General features: G+C 42.3%; 1 protein-coding gene and 1 non-coding gene across 2 annotated transcripts in view; both read right to left on the minus strand.

Annotated features, from left to right (window-relative positions):
- LOC116437344 (zinc finger RNA-binding protein-like) overlaps nt 1–16,923 on the minus strand; it is a 52,787-nt gene extending 35,864 nt beyond the window's left edge. The window contains exons 1-4 of the mRNA XM_032095015.1: nt 16,887–16,923; nt 16,557–16,641; nt 6,671–6,953; nt 869–1,013 (exon numbers count right to left, since the gene is read on the minus strand). Coding sequence (XP_031950906.1) covers nt 869–1,013; nt 6,671–6,953; nt 16,557–16,641; nt 16,887–16,923 — 550 coding nt within the window. The remainder of the gene's footprint in view (nt 1–868; nt 1,014–6,670; nt 6,954–16,556; nt 16,642–16,886) is intronic.
- LOC116437474 lies at nt 9,471–9,607 on the minus strand. The gene has a single exon (XR_004237321.1). It is a non-coding gene; the product is annotated as a small nucleolar RNA SNORA66 (small nucleolar RNA).
- Nucleotides 16,924–22,375: the final 5,452 nt, after the last annotated feature.

Below are 22,375 nucleotides of genomic sequence, written 5' to 3' on the forward strand. Positions count from 1 at the left end.
CTGTGGCACGACTTTCGGCCGTTTCCCTCCACGCGGTAATGGCGGGTGCAGCCAGCAGAAATGGATGGAGAAAAGGCTCGAGGTAGCAAGCTGGGAAGGCAGGGATGAGCAAAGTCCCGGAGTGGTAGATGAGATGTACCAGAAACTCGGCACCTGTAGCTGGAACTGCGGGGCATCCCGGCAGGGCAGGGGGTGCAGAGCTACAATGTAGCAAAAACTCGGCGCAGTGGCAAAAAAAAAAAGCGGGGGTGGGGCAGCGGCAGCCGGGCTCTGAGCCAGGCAGGGAAAAGCTCCCTGGGAGGAGGAAAAGGGCTCAGGGATCCCGGGGTTTTCCCCTGAGGCCCCCGAGCAGATGGTCAAAGTCCATTTTTTAGTGTGGTAGGGTGTTAATAAAGTCCCAGTTCAGTGGCTGCTCTCACGAGCAGAGGCTCACCCCACGGCAGAAGAAGGACTGGGCTGGGCTCCAGCAGCGAATTCCCTCCCCCAAGCAGCAGCTCTGACCATCCTCCTCCGAAGCGGAGAGCAAGAGGGCTAGGAGCTGCACCCAACCCCTTTTCCCCAGCCCAATTCTCGAGGTATCTCTGCCCCTCCAAGAGAAACCCCCCAGCTAAGAGGGCAGCCAGCCGCACCCTTCCCGGGGAAACTTCTTTTGTCTCTCGTAAGTACCTGGTCGTTATTATCTCTTAGCAACAAAAAATGGGCGAAAATTCTCAAAGAGAAAGAAACAAAAGAAGAACTCCTAAATCCCAACACATATCAAAACAACAAATAAATCTGATAATATGAAATATTCAAAGACATATTTTTAAGCTATTAAAACAGTCTACAGACTGTATATAATGACAGGAGTTTGAATCATGCCACCCACCTGTCTGGTAGTATGACTCAGCCACTGAAGGTTGAGGCTGGGCAGCAGCAGCCACAGCTGCAGCAGTTGCTGTTGGTTGTTGATAGTATTGTTTGCTGTCATAAGCTACAGCTGGGGCAGTAGATCGAACATAAGAATAGGAATCCTAAAAATTCAAAAAAGAAAACCCATCAAATTTCTCCTTAAGTATATATCTGGAAGAATAAAAATCATTAGCAGAGTAAAAGATTTTTCTTCTATTTCAGTTAAGTAGATTTTAAAATTATCTACAGATACATTATATACCAATATATGCATTAAAGAAATTAAATTTATGTTTACAGATACTTCAGGCCTGAAGACAACCCTGAATGGTCTTTTTCAAACATAATATAGGAATTAATCTCATGCTATTAAATCACTTTTTCCCTTCTGAATTATTTTTGTTACCAAAAAGCAACTCATTGCACACTAGTTTTTCATAATGACTATATCAGATTGCATTCCTATAAAATATGAAGGAAAAAACCACCACAGATCTCCACAAACCACAATATATTCACAAGTTTACAAACATGGAACCATGCTTGGCCCTCCCTAAGACAGGAAGAGGCACCAGAAAAAAAAACCAATATCAAGGGGGTCCTATATTTTTCCCTTCGGGCAGGTAGAAGGCAGTAGCTCAAAGAAAAGGGGTGAATGGAGGAAAGTCCTTGCTCGGAGCAGCAAGCAAATCCCCTCCTTGCCCACCTCACCCTCCCAGGTGTCTCTGTACAATAGGTATGAAGATGTAGAAGGCCAGTCAAAGGATGATGAGGATGGAGGTCCATCTATGCCACAGGTGTTGAAAGGGTCAGAAAAGCCTACCCCCTGTATAATAACCACCTCCACGAGGAAAAGACAGGTTGCAGCTGTAGGCAGTTGCTTTCTAAGGTGAACAGAGGGTCCAATATGCTGGATGGACCCTCCTCTTAGGGAAGTGTGCTGCCTCCCTGGGGCCTGGGTTAAAGACATGACCAGGAAAGTTCTCTAGCCTGGTACAGCCCTCAGACTACTACCCATTATTGGTCTTCTACATGGGTGGTGATGAAATCACAATACGTAGTCCAAGGGCAATCAAAAGAGATTTCAGGGCCTTGGGATAGCTGGTAAGGGAATCTGGAGCACAGGTTATTTTCTCCTCTATCCTCCCAGTTGTGGGCAGAAACATTGGAAGAAACAGATGAGCCCAGTCTAATACATGGCTCCATGGCTGGTGTCACTGCCACAATTTTAGGTTTTTGTATAATGGGATGGCCTACATGACATCAGGCATGCTGGAATCAGGTGGGATTCCCCCTTCTCAAAAAGGGAAGAGGGTCTTTGCTCAGGAGCTGGCAGCGCTCATTGATATAGAGCTTTAAACTAGACATGACAGGGAAGGGGGATAATATCAGGCTTGTCCTTGACAAGCTGTGGGACAACACATCAAGATTAGAGGGATGGAGTGGTAGCAAGGGCCCTCAGCCAGTGGCTCTGAGATGTGCTAGCCACACTGGAGCACACTTGAAGACTTAGAGATGAGCCAGAAGATCCTGAGGTAATAGAAGCCACCAGGGAAACACCTCAAAGGAGGGGTGTTCCTCTAAAAAAGGTGACACAGCTGACAGCCCATCTGAGATGCCTTTACACCAATGCACACAGCATGGGCAACAAACAGGAGGAGTTGGAAGTCTCCGTGCCGCTACAAAGCTACAACCTTGTTGCCATTACTGAAACTTGGTGGGACAAATCCCATGACTGGAGTGTGGTTATCGATGGCTACAGGCTGTTCAGAAGGGACAGAGAAAAAAAGAGGGGTGGAGGGGTTGCCCCCTTTGTCAAGAAATTGATAGATTATGAAGAGCTGTCTCTGAAGAACAGCCATGAGAAGGTTAAAAGCTTATAAGTGAGAAATAGAGAGCGAGCCAAAAACGGGAACCCTGTGGTTGGTGTTAACTACAGGCTGCTCAGTCAAGAGAAGCCTATTAACAAAGCCTTTTTGCTCCAGCTGCAGGAGACATCACACTCACAGGTTCTCATCCTGCAGGGGGGCTTCAATCACCTCAACATCTGCTGGGAATGTAGCACAGGGAGCTGTAGGCAATCCAGGAGACTCCTGGAATGCATGGAGGATAACTTCTTGAGCCAGGTAATAGACAGCACTACCAGAGGGGATGTGTTACTGAACCTGATGGTCACCAATCTGAGCTAATGGGGGTCATCAAGATTGGAGGCAGCCTGGGCTGCAGTGATCATGCACTCATGGAGTTTGCAGTCCTGAAGAATATGGGTGAGGCAGAGTCAAGACCCAGAATTTTAGGAAAATAAGCTTCCAGCTGTTCAAGGAGTTAGTCAATAGGATCCCCCTGAGAAACTGCCCTCAGGGACAAGGAGCAGAACAGAGCTGGCAGATTTTAAGGAAGTCTTCCATTGAGCAAAAGAGCTTGCAATCCCCAGGCACAAGAAGTCAGGCAAGGAAGACAAGAGACCAGCATGGCTGAGTCAAACTAAAGGGCAAGAGGGAAATGCATAGGCAGTGGAATCAGGGACAGGTGTCCTGGAAAGCATATAGGGACACCGGTTGCGTCAGGATGATGTGTGGAAGGCCAAGGTGCAGCTGGAGCCGAACTTGACAAAGGAGGCAAAGAATAACAGGAAGGACTTCTACAGGTATGTCAGCCAGAAAAGGAAGGTCAAAGAATGTGTACCTGCCCTGCTAAACAAGGCTGGCAAAATCTCAATAATAACGAAGGAAAGGCTGAGGTACTCAACAGCTTTTTTGACTCAGTCTTCAATGGCAACCTCTCTTCCCACACTTCTCAAGTGGACGGACTGCAAGACTGGGAGAGCAAAGTCCCTCCCACTGTAAGAGAAGATCAGGTTCATGACCACCTGAGGAACTTGAACATACATAAGTCTATAGGACCTGATGAGATGAATCAGAGTCCTGAGGGAATTGGTTGATGTAGTTGCCAAGCCACTCTATCATATTTGAAAAGTCATGGCAGTCAGGTGAAGTCCCAGGTGACTGGAAAAAGGGAAACATTGCACCCATCTTTAAAAAGGGTAGAAAGGAGGACCCTGGGAACTACTGCCCTGTCAGCATCACCTCTGTGCCTGGGAAGATCATGGAACAGATCCTCCTAGAAGCTCTGCTAAGGTACATGGAGGACAAGGAGGTGATTTGGGACAATCAGGACAGCTTCACCAAGGGCAAGTCCTGTCTGACCAACCTAGTGGCCATCTATGATGGAGTGACTCCATCAGTGGACAAGGGAAGGGCTACAGATGTCATTTATTTAAACTTCTGTAAAGCCTTTGACATGGTCCCCCACAACATCCTTCTCTCTAAATTGGAGAGAGGATTCAATGGGTGGACTGTTCAGTGGATAAGGAATTGCTTGGATGGTTGCATCCAGAGTGTAGCTGTCAACAGCTCAGTGTCCCAATGGACATTGGTGACAAGTGGTGTCCCTCAGGGGTCTGTATTGGGACCAAGTGCTATTCAGTGTCTTCATCAATGACATAGATGAAAGAATCAAGTGCACCCTCAGCAAGTTTGCAGATGACACCAAGCTGAGCAGTACAGTTGACACTCCTGAAGGATGGTATGCCATCCAGAGGGACCTGGACAAGCTCAAGATGTGGCCCATGGGAAACTCATGAGGTTCAACAAGACTAAGTGCAAGGTGCTGCACCTGGGTCTAGGCAATATCTTGTATCAATACAGGGTGGGGAATGAAGAAATTGAGAGCAGCCCTGCCAAGGACTTGGGGTGCTGGTGAATGAAATCATAGAATCATTACAGTTAGAAAAGACCTCTAAGATCACCAGGTCCAACAGTCAACCTAGCACCACCACCATGTTCACTACTAAACCATATCCACACATTTTTTGAACATTTCCAGTAATGGTGACTCCACCACTTCCCTGGGCAGCCTGTTCCAATGCTTTAGAACCCTTCCTGTGAAGAAATTTTCCCCTAATATCTAAACCAAACCTCCCCTGGCGCAACTTGAGGCCATTTCCTTTTGTTCTGTCACTTGTTACCTGTGAGATGAGACTGAGACCCACCTCACTACAACCTCTTTTCAGAGCAGTAAGATCTCCCCTCAGCCTCTTCTTCTCCAGGCTATACAACCCTAGCTCCCTCAGCCACTCCTCAGGAGACTTATGTTCCAGACCCTTCACCATCTTCACTGCCCTTCTTTGGACACGCTCCAGTGCCTCAATGTCTTTCTTGCAGTATTTTTCTTTAATTTAGGGGACTCTTTTCTATCTGAATGCATCTAATAACTGACTAGTTTAACAACCTTGTAATTATGTGTAAACATGCTACTGGAAAGACTCCTACATTTTGGTTCATTACCATATGTAACAAAGTACAAAGCCATACAAAGGAATTCATAATATACAGCAACAGTATAGTAGCTTTAAACAAATAAAAATGCAAATTAGAGTCTAGATAATGCCTTGATAAAGTTAGGACTAAAAGAATTTTTACAAGGGACATACTATTTAATGTCCTCTGTCTCATAGTAAATGCACATTTTAATTATAAGTCCCACCATAAGAGTTTGATAACTTGCACATAAAACACCAGCCTAGAATTATCTACTGAAGACTGTCTAGCAAATGCTAATGTAGCAAAAAAGCTGATAAAAATACAAATAAAGCTCACATTTCTAATAAGAAACTACCTGGCCATGTAAAACTGCTCATCTTTCTTCATCTAAGCTGTCTGATTGAAACCAGTGGGCTAGGGTTATTGATGTATATATACCCTTGTATTGTGTCAATCTAGACAGACAGAAAAGACTGCAACTTCTCACTCTTTGGAGTAAACACTTATCTTAAATGTCCCAAGATAACCACTACATACTGAAATCTTCCAACTGCAAAACTGGTGCAGCACTGATTTGTACTGCTTAGTTTCTTTATTCCTGAAGAGGAATACCAGTCACTGACAGGATGTTGTTTCATAAGACATTTAAGCCAGTGTAAGAATGGGAAGTTGTCTGAGGTACCATCACATCTCTCCTCACCCTACATGATCCCACATCCATCTCCTGCATTGGCACCACAACTGTGCAGAACCAAGGAAATTCTGAAGAAGCCTGTCAATCCCATAGAAAGATGCTGTTCCTTTTTTAGTTGGTTAACTTTCTGTGGAATCCTTATCCTGAACTGACCCACCCAAATGCTGACAACTGCTAGATTCAATGCAAAAAAGTGTCAGTAAAGGTCAGAGCGAGATGAAAACAGACAAGTTTCCTTTTGTAAAAGCCTGTAGCCACACAAGGTTAAGCAGCAGTCTCACAAAGGGTACCCAAAATCTACCCAAGACAGTTCCTCTCCTAGAGTAATCTTCTATTCTCTTAAATTTGGTGCTAGAGCTCCTGTCGCAACCAGGAATCTGAGGAGGGAACTACTTCTATCTCCCACTGAAAATTTTTATTGGAACAGTTTTTTCATCTAAATCAGTTCCATGACCCATTTTACCGCATGCCACTTGGACATTTAGGCTAACCAAGACAAGTATTTCAGCAGTAGTTCACAAAATCATTTGGAGATAAATGTCAATTCATTGTTTATTGTGTGAATGTCTAAATCTTAGCAGTATTACTGCTGATAATCCTCTATACACACCATACAGGACTGCAGTCACTTCACATTCTATCACAGTTTTAGCTGTGATCCATGGAAGAAAAAATATATCACCACATTCTCTTATCCAAACAGGCCTCCTCCTTTTAACATATCATTTAAAAATTACATAAGTTTTTTGTTTAAAAAACACACCTGGTAATTCTGCGTAGTGACAGGAGGTGGTGGTGGTGGAGCTTCTTGTTGCCTCTGTGTATAACCATAATCTGTAGCTGTGTGCGCTGTAGGATAGCCTCCATAAGCAGCAGCTGTTGCAGCAGCTGCAACAGCTACTGGAGCAGGCCTGGCTACTGCAACTGTAGCTGCTGCTGGAGCATAGGCTGCAGTGACAGTGTGCGCAGCAACTGGTGCCTGGTGGACAGTGTAGCTGGCAACTGTAGTTGGATGGGAATAAGCTACGCCCGAAGCTGGCTGCTGGCTACATTGGAAAAAGACATTAAGTAAATAATTAGATTAATCCAACATACTCATCTAATGCCTAAACATTTCAAACTCCCAGATTTGATTCGTACTTGTCTGTTCTACAAACAGACCTGGAACAGCTATCATACACTTTTATTACCTCTTATCTACCCCATTAAAAAGGCTGTATCATTTTGAAGTTTCTGTGAATGCAAATATATCATGCAGGCAATGACTTTCTTCTTAGCAAGGAGTGGTGGTAGCTGTGTTCCACTGCTTGAAAAGAACCCAAGCCTTTCATTCAAAATAATACAGAAGTCTTACACAGTTATCTTTTCATGACCAATAAGTTTTTAAGTGTTTTAGTGGTTCTTCAATAAAACTGATATACCTGTCAAATTAAGAAAAATACTGCTTTTCTGTGAGAGCTCATTACTGATATGCACTTGCATGATATTTCTCAGTAAATCATATTAAAGTAATGAGATTTTAAAGACTTCTGTGAAAAATAGCTCAGAACTCTTAAATTTAAGGAAGAGACACTTTAAATATTTCTGATGTGGGACTTTTCCCACAAAAATTGAAAATTATAAAAGCTGGCCCCACTCATACAGAAGTCCACTGCCTCACAACATAAAGCATCAAAAGAACAGGCAGAAAAATCAAGCAAGACAACTGCTACCAGAGGTCTGGCAATCTTCCAGGCACATGCCGAGACTAATTTGCTTCTCTTAAATGTGCAGGTAAAGCATTACTATGTGGCTTTTTAATAAGAGTAAGTAAATGTTAACAGTGGAAATAAAAAATGATGGTTTCTAAGACTTAATTATTTGAACTAAAACTAATATTGTTGTCCTATATTGATTTATAACTTTGCATTATTATTAAAATCCTATAATAGCTATTTTTAAACAAATAAAGTGAACTGGGCAAAATATCACTATCTGGAACAATTATATGAAATAGGGGATTGAGTAATTATTATGAAATTTTTAGTACACTTCCTGTACTGATTTTCAATATTTAAGAGTCTCTACAGAGTTTCACATCTCCATAGCACTATTAAAAGATTATTCAAAAACAATTCCATGTCTATCAAGGAGGTAGTATCCTCTAATTTTTAGAAAAAAATAGAAAAATGAAATCTTGTTGGAAGCAAACATACTTAGTGTCAAAGTGGAATTTCAGCATGGTTATGCTCAAAACCAAAAGGAACGAGTTACAGTATTTCTTTCCTAAAGACTGCAATATTCTCTTTGACATAGCTATCAGAAACAAAGCACCTTTTAACTAGTTACTATTATTTTTGCAAAAGACATTTCCATAACTCCCTTTTGTTTAATAACTTTTTTTAAAGAAAAACTGTTTTTGTAATTTTAATTACAGCAGAACCCATTAGCTTCAATATATATTTTTTTAATTCTTACAGCAGAAACACACAGAAAATGTTGTTATTATTATTGGACTTACACACCTGGACTCCAACTTCTTCCCATCTTAGGCCCCTGTTTGCTTTAAAAACCACTTGCATTTCATCCAAATTTCATTCAGTTGTGAGTTGTACTCACAATTGTTTCATTTTCAACTTCTTAGCATGACAGTGGAAGGAAAAGACCTGAATCACTCTGGTGTAGCTCCCACCACTGCTTGATATATATAGACAGTTTATCTATTTTGTCTGTTTAAAGTGAGAAATCAGACTCCATCAGAAAATTCAGGAAGACTATTTTATGATGGTAAAAGTGAATGACAATCTATAAAATTAGGCTGTATTATCTACATAACTAACAGTACAGAAGTGTAAAATATTGTTATGTTCTGAGGTAATTCATATTATCATATGTATCTACTAAAAATACATTGGGAAAACAGGCAACAGACTTTATCTCAGACTGCACTTGAGCATATCAACAGTCTAATACTGCAAACAAGGAAAAGTCTTGCTCCCCACTCTTATTCTTTCTTCCTCCCATATACCAAACCTGGTTATGCCATCCTATTTCATCCCTAGTGCTAGTTCTGCTATTTGTCAAGCTATTCATTACACTGATTTAACTCAAAAATCTAGCAGAAAACTATAAGGGTTTTTTTAAATTATTTTTTCCCTGAGCTCATTTTCTAATGTGGTAGAAATGTTAGAAACATTGTAGCTCACAAAACAGTCTGCTGAGTGCTAGAACCCACATAAGTTATACATATGGAAGCAGAGGAAAATAATAAAATAATGGGGGAGAGAGAAAGAACAGGGACCTGCCAAGGAAGCATTAATTTGTCTCAAGTTTCATGAAACTGTGCTTAAGTTACTATTACAAAATACAGTACAGTGTTCACAACACACTATGAGGTAACAGTATCAGTCTATCAAAGAAAATGCTTTTGTTCTCAGAAAAAAAAAATATATATGATTAAAGCTGCCTGACAGTTTTCAGTGTTTAATACTATGAAGAGATTGTGATCATTATGAGCAGGACTATTAACAAGATTCTGCTAACAGACAGTTTAATTTCTTCTGTGCTCTTTTTGTACCAAACTTCCTTATCATGGTATAGAATTAACAGCTCAAATAATTTGATTTCTAAGGCTAATATAATTCTATGACCATGTTTATTTTAGCAAATCTGTTCCACTTGCTTCTGCAACACCATGCAGAGCTAGTGACCAAGTTTGCAAGACCACAAGAAAAATATTCTAGAATTGACTGCTACTTCATTTTTAAAAGTTATGTTATGCTATGTTATAGAAATTCATATCAACGTCTTTTCTAAATTTATGTTTCTTTTTTTCCCCATGGTCTTACCGAGAACCTTTTAACATAAAGATGACCAGATACTTTCAGGTAATTAATTTATAATCAAAATATTTTTGTGTCAACTTCATTTAACTTACAAGAGTTTTTAATCCTTGTTTGGTGATTAGTGCCTCATCACATTTGCCAAGATGAACTTACCTCACTCCAGACTATTTTGCTAGCTCCCTCTTCCACCAATTTTTCTTGCAATTTTTCGTTGCACCTATCCTAGTATTATCTATTTTTTCATTACTGCAGATGGCAAGAACTGTATGAATCATTTCAGATGAAGTTTCAGCTGTGCCACTCACTTTGCTCCAGACTTCCTTTCCAAACAATCTAGCTTCCTCAGAGCGGCTTCTTGTAAGTTTACCTGTGTTATTGACAATATTTCCCTTGCATCAAATATCACGATGCACAATAAATACTAAGACTCAAGACCGATCCCTAGGGTACTCCACTGCAACTATTCCTCTTTGATAATCACTCTTCTAATTCTACTAGCCACCTCTACCAGCTCCTTCTCTACAATTCTTTTACTAATCTCTAATTTAAGTAATAATTTTCCATATTGCACCACATCAAGTATTTCAACTTAGTCTAATAAATAAGACTCAAAAAACTTAGGCACTTGATAAAGTTATTAGAGCAACAATTAAATACAGTATGTCAGCTGAGCTATGGTAACAAACCACATGTGTGCTCTTTACTGCAACAAAGAAAGTAATTCAGTTTAGCTTAATCCCCTAACATAGTGGGGAAAAAGTTGAACCAAATTACAAGCAGACAGAGAAGCTAACTGATTGACCTGGTACCTTAGTGAATTTTCTTTGTAGATCAATTCTTCTCTTCCCCCAAATAAATTCTAATATCCTTAATGGCATCTTTGAGTTCAAAGAATTCTAGTGCTCTTCATATGAAAAGATATGTAGTCCAACTGGCTTTACTAACTAGACAGAACTTAAAAATGACAGAATAATTTAGGCTGAAACAAAGATTATGAGGTCATCTGTTTTAACCCTGTGCCCAAAGCACAGCTAATAACAAAGTTACATTAGTTTTCCCAGGACTTTGTGTCCAGTCAGGTTCCAATCATCTCCAAGAATGGAGAATCCAAGACTGCTCTAGACAACCTGTTCCAATGTCTGAGCACCCTCACTGTCAAATTTTTTTTCCTTAGTTTATAAAAGATTGTTTCAAAAGCAAATGAGTTCTAAACCAACATTTACTTAAAGCAAACCCAGTTTGTGAACAGTCAGTTCAAGGTAACTTATTACAATTCTTACAGTGTTTTAACTTACTATCAAAATAAACATCATTCTTTGACTTAAGAAGTTACAGGCAAAGGACTCATCAGCTTCAAATCTTACTCTGCTGCATTGCTTTAATAATACCTCTTCTGCCAGAGATTTTCATTCAAAATGAATGTATTTTATTTATACCACACCTATTTCTTTAGCTGATCATAATAGTAAGAGTGCTTCCCCACCAAGCTCACTTTAATTTCTATTTTCTAGGAACAACACACATTCTTCAATACTCATCTTCCATCTTGGATTTCTATTTCACTGTGTTTTCACTATCGCAGTCACAGCCAGTGTACAGTCTACAATGTTGCACTCAATTGTTCTTCTCCATGTTCTGTAGATGTATGTTTTAGTCAACAACAGGTCATTTCCAGCACCTTACCTAATGTTTTTCATCTCTCCCTACCTGCCCTAAACTACTACTTGCATATCCCTATTTCCCCATGTGTTAGAAATTATATAACTTTCCTAATTAATGGTTTCAATTAACTTTTTTATTAATTGCTTTAAATAATCATAAGCAGTGTATTACTCTTAAGCAGTGTAATTTTCCACTTTAGCCAGCACGTAGCTAAGTTGTTTTGGGTTTTTTTACACTGTTATTGTTAGAGTTTGATTATTAGATCACTGAAACTAAGTTTTGCTAAACTAACCCTGATAAGCTTTAATGAACAAAGCCTGAAGGAGTTAAAAGCTGGACACCTGGAATCCAGAATTTATAGCCCTCCAAGGACATGTTGAAGTAACCAGAAGATAGAGGAGACTAACAAAGACGATCCAACATGTGCTGGAGACTCCCTGTCTGGGAAAAAGATAATAAAAAGACTGAAAAATGTGGACTAATGAGCATGAGAAGCAAGAAATCAATAACCAATAGAAGATAGAATACGAATTAATGAAGAGAATTATATAATTTAGAACCAATGAACATTAATTTATTTGCTAATAATGTATAAATAAGTAAAAAGTTTTGAAAGTTATGTGCACCTAGGTGGAGCTATCCCCTTATGCACCCTGGCCTGGAATAAAGTAATGCCTACTCCTTAATACTAAAAAAATAGTGTTAGAGAGTTTAATTTATCCTGACATTTTCAGCAAGACATGCTCTTTGCTTCCTCCTCCCAAATAAGCTCACTTCTATTCAGAAGTTTTAGACCCCAATGTATACCTAGCTTGCTCTCATCTTCCACGTCTTAACTAAAAAATCTCAAGGATCCAGAGAATTAATTCTTTACATAGAATTATTGTACTACAGTGCATGAGAAAAGTTTGGGCTTTTTTAAAACACCTTTGACTCAAATCTTTGAATAACAACTACACTAAATTCTACTGACATTAGTGATGGAAAATACTGATGTTTGTGATGTGTAAGTATCAGAAAAAGTGCCATATATTATGAAATACTGCTATATTAAACCTCCTAGATAAGGCTGATTGCAGCAAGCTGTGACCGTGTATTTTTCTCCACACTAATCTTCAATTCCATGTCAATCTGATTTTCTGGGGAGTGAAGGGCCACACTGGCTCATAATCTTGCAGAATTCATCCATCTACTTCTCTTTACTCGGTTGCACACCATTGACAGCTCATTATCAAAACATTGATGTTATTCAAGTCTAGATAACAACCATATTCACAATGATAACGCATGACAAAAAGAACTGAGCTTTAGATGCTATGTCTGCCTGAAAACTATCAACTACTAACATTTTCCTTGTCAAAATCACAGAATCAAAGAATGGCTGAGGTTGGAAGAGACCTCTGGAGGGTCCAATCCTGTTCAAGCAGGGCCACCAAGAGCCAGTTGCCCAAGACCATGTCCAGACTGCTATTTGAACATCTTCAAGGAGAGAGACTCCAGAAGTTCACTGGGCAACCTGTGTCAATGCTGTCACCCTCACAGTTTAAAAAACATTTTCTGACGTCCAGAGGGAACCTCCTGTGTTTTGGTTTGTGCCCATTGCCTCTGGTCCTGTCACTGGGCACCACTGACAAGAGCCTGGCTCTGTCCTCTTTGCACTCTTCCTTTAGGTATTTATATACATTAACAAGATCCCCCTTGAGCCTTCTTATCTCTAGGCTACACAGTCCCAGCTCTTTCTCTCAGCCTTTCTTCATAGGTAAGAGGCTCCAGCCCCTTCATCATCTTTGTGGCCTTTCATTGGACTCTCTCCAATATGTCCACGTCTCTCTTGCACTGGGGAGCCCAGAACTGGCCACAAGACTCCAGGTCTGATGGGGTGTAACTGGCTCAACTGTGCTGACGTGAGAGGCAGATGTCATGTCTTAGAAGGTGTCATAAACCATCGAAGACCCCCAAAGTGCTCCCAGACTCATTTCTGAGGCCTTCCACCAGAGGAGTGAAAGCTCCCCCCCCCCCAGGGGAGGTACCTGGGTGCTCCCACCCAGGTGAGCATATTTTAACCCATTGGACTTTGTGTTTTGAGGGTTTTTTCCCCACCCCCAATGGATCAAGACAGTGATCACTACTGCGACCAACGGACATCAAAATTGCATCAAGTCTCATTGCAGATCCATGGGTGGTGATATGTTCCCTTACTCTTATCCTTTCTTTCTTTTCCCTTATACATTTTCTTAAATTATATTTTTATGCTTTCATATTGCTATATTACTATAGATAATAATAACCCAAATGGCTACATATCTGCTTTCCATTGCAACCAAATTGTTCTAAATTAAACCCTATATGTATGTATTTACAAACATCAATCATTCAGTGTCATTTCACTCTAATCCACCCCAAAGGATTAACAAGAACCTAGGTTACCCTTGCCTTCTAGGGCGGGTCATAACACTTCTGTACCAGTCTCAAACATCCGGTAACATCATACACTGCACTTGAATACAAAACTAGCTATAATTGCAAGAGTTCACTTCCATATGGCTACCTAGAAGACTGCATCCTTATCTAAACTCACAGGCACTGTGATTGGCTCTGGACCCTATCTGCTACAATTAATTGCCTTTACCTGCAAAGGTTCACCACACTTAGCAATTCAAAGTTAACAATTCACTCCTAACTACCCAAGAATCTTGCATCTGCGACCTGTCTCATTAGAGTAGGTACATGGTATGAACATCAATAAGATGAAACTCAGATGCTCAAAGGTTCTTTATCTTCTTAACTAAAACCAAAATCTTAACACAAGATTGAGACCATCAAATTTGCACACTTCTCTGTCCAAATGTTTCTCAGTGTCCCTATCTCTCCATCAGCATCCCCACATTTCAGTCAGCCAACTTCAAAATAAAAGCATAATTATGCCTCTTCTCCAGCAGTGAATCAAGAATGCTAATATTTTTTACACATGAAAAACAAGCCAATATTAGGTTGTTCATGTCAGTAGTTCAGGTGGCCTACAGAGTGTGCATACACACATACAAACTAAAGAGGACTAGTATCATCAAATTTCACATTTATTTCAGGCTTGTAAATAGATGGATTAATAGTTACTTAAATAAGTAACAGAGTTTTGCATTGCATGCAGGTTTATAACCCTAGGCCCAATATCACTACTAGCACAAAGGTATTGCAATATTCAGAGAAATTTTCTGTATTGGTATTTGCATAATCTAATGGTTCTCTCATTAAATCATGATGTCATTACATTAATATAAACTCCCTTTTAGACAGTGACTCCTATGTTTTCTGGTCAAAATATTAAATTTATTCTTATGAAAGGACTGTTTTAACACTGATTGTTTTGTCTCTTCACTTTCAGACATGGTAAATATACAAACTATTTATAGGATACAGTCTTTTACTGATATGTAAATGGAATAGTATCGTGCACTTTTGATAGCAAAGGAAAAAGCTTGTTTCAATCAATCGGTCATTCCATTTTCTCAATAATACATTTAGGATTAACTATGAAAACAGTTTTGAACTTGAACTTTATTCCAATTATATGGTTTTAAGGAAATTTCAAATTAGTTGTTCAGGTTCTTAAGTCTACAGACCACCTTAGCTCCACAATAAAAGGAATAACAATTTAAAAAAATGAATCTCCACTTCAAAATTGCAGATATATGGATATCAGTTTACTATTCACTCAAAGATTGTTTATTTACTTACAAATAAAATCCTCTACATTATTTAAAAACTCTTTCATACCCCATGACAACCCAGTTTCAAATTTCACTATAACTGTCAAGTAAAACATAAACATACTGCGAGCACCTAATCAAAAAAAAAGAACAAAAAGATTAGCTACGTTTAATCCTCCCCTTTAACTACTATATATTGGAGTAAATGAAAATTATTTTATATCCATTTCCAGAAAAGAATCCCTTGGGAGTCATTCCAAGACCCACATAAAACTGTATATTCCGGAAACTATGTCAGGTATGCAATTTTGATTAGCTAGATAACAGTAGTACACATCTGCATTCATTTGTCAATAATCCCTCATATTTCATATATTTGCTTTATCCTACTATTTTCCCATTAACCAAGACATAGGAGTCAAGGAAGGCCTTTATTATAAATTTATGAAACAAATAACATAGAGTCGAATATGAACTTCAAGATGCTACTCCAACACAAGCCAAAAATGTGATGATGTTCGTGATTGTATCTGGGTTTTGCCAAATTAAGTAATTTGATTTCAGAAAGAGTGAGATAATAGATGCTACCAATTGCTTTTTAACAGTCTGACACACAATTTGGATGCACAAAGAGTACAAAGATACAAAAATTTAAGGCAACATACCTATACAAAATATATGGTTACAGGTCCCTGAGCTCCACTATAAGATCTTTAAGATACCCAAGCAAGAAATCGTTTTGAAAGGTGCATGGCTCCAAAAGTACTTTCTCCACTTTCTGATACATTAATTATAACATTGCTTCAGTGGAATGGGACAGTCCCCTGTATTTTCTGGTGCTTTTACTCTTCCCTTATCTATCCAGTCTCCCATAGGTTGGGTTGGTGTAATTTTAATACGTGTTAAAAAGGATTCCATCCTCCCACACTGACATAGGGGGAAGCAAAGACTTGGGGAGCAAGCCCCATCTTCACTGAAGAAGTGTCCAGGGGCAGCAGACAGTAACTTGTTGGCGTTGTTGACTGCAAGTGGCCATTTTAATTTAAGGGCCTTGGGACCTGATGCTGCCTTCTCCGTGATGTCCGGCTCCACCTCCCCACCCTCACACCACTGAGGATACAGGGAGGTCTTTACCAGCATAAGAAAACATACATGCGGGGGAGGCAGATAAGCAGATGGGTCCCAAGCACAACTATCACGGAGGAGCAGATTGCAGAAGCAGGCCCCACACGGGGCGGAGGATGGGAGCAGTCCCGAGCACTCACCCCGAGGGGGCGGGAAGATCCCGGTCAGGGACATGAAACCAGAGGCTAAGAGGGAAGTGACTCCGGGCAAGGACAGAGGGTAGGAGGGAGGGGTGGGGTGGGGTGGGGTGGGGTGGGGTGGGGTGGGGTGGGGTGGGGCGGGGCGGGGCAGGGCAGGGCAGGGCAGGGCAGGGAGGGGTCGCGGTGGTTACCTATACTGGGCAGCAGCCCCGCTATGGGTGAATCCAAAGTAGTTGCCGGTGGCCATTTTGGCATCTTCTCCCAGGCGGCTTGGCACTGTGGCGAAGATAACCAAGAGGCGGCAGCGGTCGGGGCCATGACAGGAGGCCCGGCAGGAGGAGGCGGGGAGAGAAAGGGACAGACAGACAAGAGACAGAAGTGCGCGCGAGCGCCAGGTCAGACACGGCGCCTCAGGACCACCGTTCCTCCGCCCCGCGCGCAGGCCGCATCTCCTCCCCCTCGCCGCCGCCCCCCCTCCCCCCACGCTCACGGACACAGAAACATCGAGCGCCATTACTTACCATAGGTGAAAGAAACTACCGGGCATATAGGAATCATGAGTGCAAGCTAGCAGGGACAACGGCGGTTGAACTCTCAACTCTTACCCCCCTCCTCACCGCCGCGTTTGCTCACTCCCTTCCCCCCTCCACACACACCTACGGCGACAACGGCAGTGCGGCCGAACCAAGGCCGTGCGCACGCGCGAGATGTGTGAAGGGCTGCTAGAAGTTGTAGTTCAGCCAATGGCTACGCCCCCGCCCGCAGAAGAGCACCCTCGATGTCGCGTAGGCCGCCACCATACTTGAGGCGCGAATCCTCATGCGCGGGATGTTGCAAAGGCTCTTGGGACTTGTAGTTCCCCTCGCTGAGTCCCCGGAGCGAGGAAGGGCTATTCTTAGAGTAACGCTGCACGTACCACTCCTCCTGCCTGTCCCCTTTCTCCCTCCTTCCATCATCCCGTGTCACACCTACAGTCACACCGCACCTGTACCCGTGGACTCATATTGCAAAGATAGGGTCGGTTTCTCATTCTTGCCTGCAAACCCACTAGACACCACAGTAGTGATAGAGATGTGTGCTAATGTCTTTACAAACAAATCCATGGGTGAGGGTATGGGTGTTAACGTCTTTGAAATGGGTCTTCATGTCTCTACCAACTTCAAGCTGAAGGTTTGTTACAGTATCCAGACAGTTTGACTCCTGAAACAAATGGGTCCGCACAAGCCTGAGTTTCTGAACTTTGGGGGAAAATGACAGGTTCAAGGGGGGGGGGGGGGTATATGATAGGCGATTTGGGAAGGCTGTACCTTCCTAGTACCTCAGCCAATGTGGAAAGGAAGAGGGCAACATGCAGTTGGGAGTTTAGGATAAAAGGAGGCTACGTCCTCCGAAACCTCAAGAGAGAAAATCCCGCGGGCCTGTGCCCCAGTGGACTCTCTCCCTTTATTTGAATAAAGATACAGGACTCCTCTGTCTCCTTTGTGGACACTGGCTTTTCATAGCGTGCTTTTCTGTACGTTAGTATTCTTGCAAGGCCACAGAGCTAGAAGGCACCACCTAGAGGACCTTATTCCAGAGCAGGTGTGTCACCAAAAACCAGGACATAAACTCTCCAACTAATTTGTTAGGTTAGAAAGTCAACATTACTTTATTCAAATCTTGAGGTACGTGGGGATTGCTTCTCAAAACATGTACCTCAGCTATCAAAACTTTTGATTATACATTTTAGCAAACAAAGGAAGTAGTGTTCATTGGCTATCGTGATTTGACACTGGCCAAATGCCAGGCACCCACGAAAGACGCTCACTCACCCTCCCCTTCCACAGCTGGGCAGAGGAGAAAAAAATTTAATGAAGGCTTCATGAGTTGAGATAAGGACCGAGAGAAAAACACTCCAAGGGCAAAACAGGCTCCACTTTGAGGTACAAAGTGAATTTATTACTAACAAAATCAGAGGAGGATAATAAGAAGTAAAGTAAGCCCTTAAAAACACCTTTTCTTCCCCCAACTCCTCCCTCCTTCCCACTGACAGTGCAGAGAGACAGGGCATGGGGGTTCTGGTCAGTTTGTCAAACAAGGTTTTTTTCCACTGCTCAGGGAGAGGAATCCTTCCCCTGTGAGACTGTGGGGTCCCTCCCACGGGAGACAGTTCTCCACTAATTTCTCTGACGTGGCTCTAATCTCAAGAGCAAGTCCTCCCAAAACTGCTGCAACATGAGTCACTCCCACAGTCAAAGAGTCCTTCCAAAACTGCTGCAGCCTGGGTCACTCTTCCACGGGGTGCAGTCCTCCAAGGACAGGCTGCTCCAGCCTGGAAGCAGGGGCCCTCTCCACTGGGTCTCCCACTGGATCACAGCCTCCTCCAGGCATCCATCCGCTCCGGCATGAGCACCTCCCCCACAGGCTGCGGGTGGATCTCTGCATCCCCCGTGCATCCCCATGGGCTGCAGGGGCACAGCTGCTTCACCATGGTCATCACCATGGCCTGCAGAGAAATCTCGGCTCCGGCCCCTGGAGCACCTCCTCCCCCTCCTTCTTCACTGACCTTGGTGTCTCCATGTTGTTCTCCTCACATGTTCTCACCTCCTGCTCTTCTCTGGCTTCTAGAATTAAAACTGTGCCACCACCTTTATTTTGATTTTCTTCTTAAATATGTTATCACAGAGGTGTTACCATAATCTCTAATTGGCTCAGCTTTGGCCAGCAGCATGTCCATCTTCAGAGCCATCAGGGATTGGCTCTGCCAGACATGGTGGAAGCTTCTAGCAGCTTCTCACAGAAGCCACCTCTGTGGCCCCCCTGCTACGCAAAACCAGGCTGTGCAAATCTAACACATTGGCTTACAAGTTACATAGTTCTCTTCATCAATTAATATTCTATCTTCTATTTGTTACTGATTTCTCACTTCTAATGCTAATTAGTCCACATTTTCAATCTTTTTATTATCTTTTTCCTAGATAGGGATAGTCTCAGTAATTGTCTTTGTTTCTTCTTCATCTCTGATTTCTATAATGTGTGTGGTTTGTAAATTTTGCATTTTTGGTGTCCTGGTCCCAACAATAAATTTCTCTCCCACATCTAAGCGCACTGAAGCATGTCAGGCCCTAAACTTTTATTTTGTTTTTCTATCACATGGACATCATGCAGAGCTTGCCCGTCATCTGTTACCTATTTCATGGATTAAATCTCCTCTCAACAATTTCCCCCCACTGCTGCCTAGGCTCCTTTTTAAAGAAATATAACTCGTTTGGTAACAGGTTGTTATGATCCAGTTTTGAAAAAAATGAATTCAAGTGCTAATTTTTTGGCAATATAATATTGAACATTTATTAGTAAAAAAAAAGGCATATCATAGCACTGGGGCGCTTGGCAATATTGCCAGAGGCGCGCTCCATTCATTTTACTGTGGACTTAAGTACTCTCTTAAACTGTTACATATTCATTAAGCCCAGAAAGTAATTTACACTTCACTCAACTTTCCCCCCCTCAGATTTCTGCCCCTTCCACCAGCACGATGCTGCCTCGGTCCTCTGGATAGCTTCAGAACTGAAGACAGGCACCCTCTCTCTGGTGCCTCCCCAGTCTCCAGCCTAATTTGTAGCTGACAGTTTCCTTGGGAGGTGTGAGTTTTGATGAGGTAACAGTCTTCCTGGGATGCATGCGGTTTATCTTCTTTGTTTCTCTAAGATATCTTGGTTCCTGGCTCTGTAGTTTCTCAGCTCAAAAGACATTTATTACCATGTGTTTATTAATACATTTCTTAACATATTACAACTATTTCGAAGTTACAATTTACAGTAATCTCGTTTCTACTTAACTACATTTTACCTTAACACTATTTCTACATAATACATCATCACTTATAAATGTTAAAATCATATATGCAAAAGACAACATTTATCATTCATTCATTTATCACAAGTTTTAAGGTTCTTAGAAATGCCTCTGCCCCAATTAAGGTGCAAACGAGACCATATGCCAGTGACAATAGTAAGGGTTTTATTTGATGGTAAATATGAGAGAGAGAGAGCGAGAGAAAGAAAGAAATGAAACATAGATTTAGAAGAAACATAAAGATTTTAGTTATAGGCTAGCTGTGTTGAAATTAGTTAGAATAGGAAGGAATTTGGGCCCAGCTAGAGTTAAGAGAGCTGGACCTGAAATGGGTTTTTAAGATGTTAGTAACTGATTACCAAATAACCGATGATCTATCATTTGTATGTTTGCTTAGCTGTGCTTAGAACGAGGAATAGAAACTTTGATAAGTTGGTGTAGGGAACAAGGACAATTACCAATTTCCACCATTGGTGGTAAACCGTTCAAAAGTCACGCAAGAGGAAACTTAGAGGTCACTAAAGTAATTAGGATTGTTAAAGTTCAGAGAGGCGAAAAGGTCAAAATGAGGAAGATGAGCATACTTCATCTTTTTAAGACCACTGTCCCAATTCAAGACCACCGACTCAATTCGGAACACACACTACGCATGCTTAATGACATTTAAGCTCATTTCCATACGAAGCAGAGAATGGGAGGTGTTAATGTTATGAATATGCATTTATATTTTGGATATTCATATTTTTTGTAAATAAAAAGCTTTGTGTTTGCTTGGATCGGGGTCCTGCATCTTAGGGAGCTATCCCACGCAGTGCCTGGCGCCAAATAAAACATACATTTTCTTCTTGCGGTGACCCAACCCCCTGCGGGGCTGGGGCTCCGTGATGCCAATCAATCCCAGCCCCCCCGGATCGAGTTCCCCGAAGAGTCAGACTCAGGGGGCGGCTCAGAAGCCTAAGCCGCACCACCCCTGGGCGGTGCCCGGGTACAAGCCGCCTCCCCCGGTTCGGGAAAATTTTCGGTTACTCGGTTGTTCATTGGTTCTGTTATAACTCCCGCCTCTCGGTTTCCCCCCCCCCCCCCCCCCCCCAGTGGTTCTTGTTACATTGTATCCTTCCCCTGGCTTGTAACTCATTGGTTGTTTTCCCCTTTCACCGGGGTTTTCAAGTTCCCTATAAAACTGAGGACAAAGCTCTGGCGAGCCATCCCATCACAATCCAATCGGATTCTAGCCTGTTTGGGTTGGGAAACTTCTAACAATAAACCTGTTAGAAGCCAGACCCCAACAGCCTCTCTCTTCCTTTGTCTCCGAGCTAATGTGAGCTGACATCATCAGCTCCTGCCGTGTTCCCTCTGAAAAGAAGCCAGCTAGCTAGCCCAGCAAGCAGCTCTTTTCCTGATCCCGAAGTCGCTTCTGCGACGGGCAGAAGTAACGCAGCTGGACTCTCTCTGACCTGGGGCATGCCAGAGTTGGTGCTTCGAGCACCAAACCCTGCATTACTTTCTAACTCTAAACTGTTAGAGAGTTTTTGTCCGTCTCAGTTGGATATCGATATAAGATCGATATTCATATTTTGGTAAACCAGAAAGAAGTAGAAAATGGGGGGGAGGGGACAGAAAGAGTAACAGGGACAGAATAAGGAAAATATCACCACTCCGTGGATCCCGATGATGTTCGTTGATCCTCTCCAGCTGGTCCTCTTGGTGGTGAAGATCCCCTCAGAAACCATAGAGCCCGATGGGTATATATGCTCAGGCTAGGTAGGCATGTCCGGGCATGTCCCCCTGGAGGTGAGGGGGGGCAGTCTCTTACAACTGACTCTGGGTCTGTTGCATCACGTGCAGTCCTGTGAGGCAAAGCCTCTCACGTGAAAGTCCCGTGGATGTGGCCTGTGGGGTTGGGGGTTCCACAGCTGGGACAGTTTGTGTAATCGGATGATGGGTGTTTATTGCCTCTCACCAGAGGTTGCACCATGCACCCAAAACCTCCTCCTTCCCCCCCCCTCGGCTGGGGGGAGTCTGTGTAAACCTGGCTTCTGTGAGCTGTGCTCTTCCCCCACCCCAAACTCAGCCGGGGATAGTTGCAGCTGGTGGCTTTGGCCTTTTGTGGATGTATACCTTTCCCTCAGCCTGAGATGAGTAAACAATGGTTTCCCTTTATCTAATTGTCATAGGT

This window comes from Corvus moneduloides, chromosome W (assembly GCF_009650955.1).
Source record: "Corvus moneduloides isolate bCorMon1 chromosome W, bCorMon1.pri, whole genome shotgun sequence".
Lineage (NCBI taxonomy): Eukaryota > Metazoa > Chordata > Aves > Passeriformes > Corvidae > Corvus > Corvus moneduloides.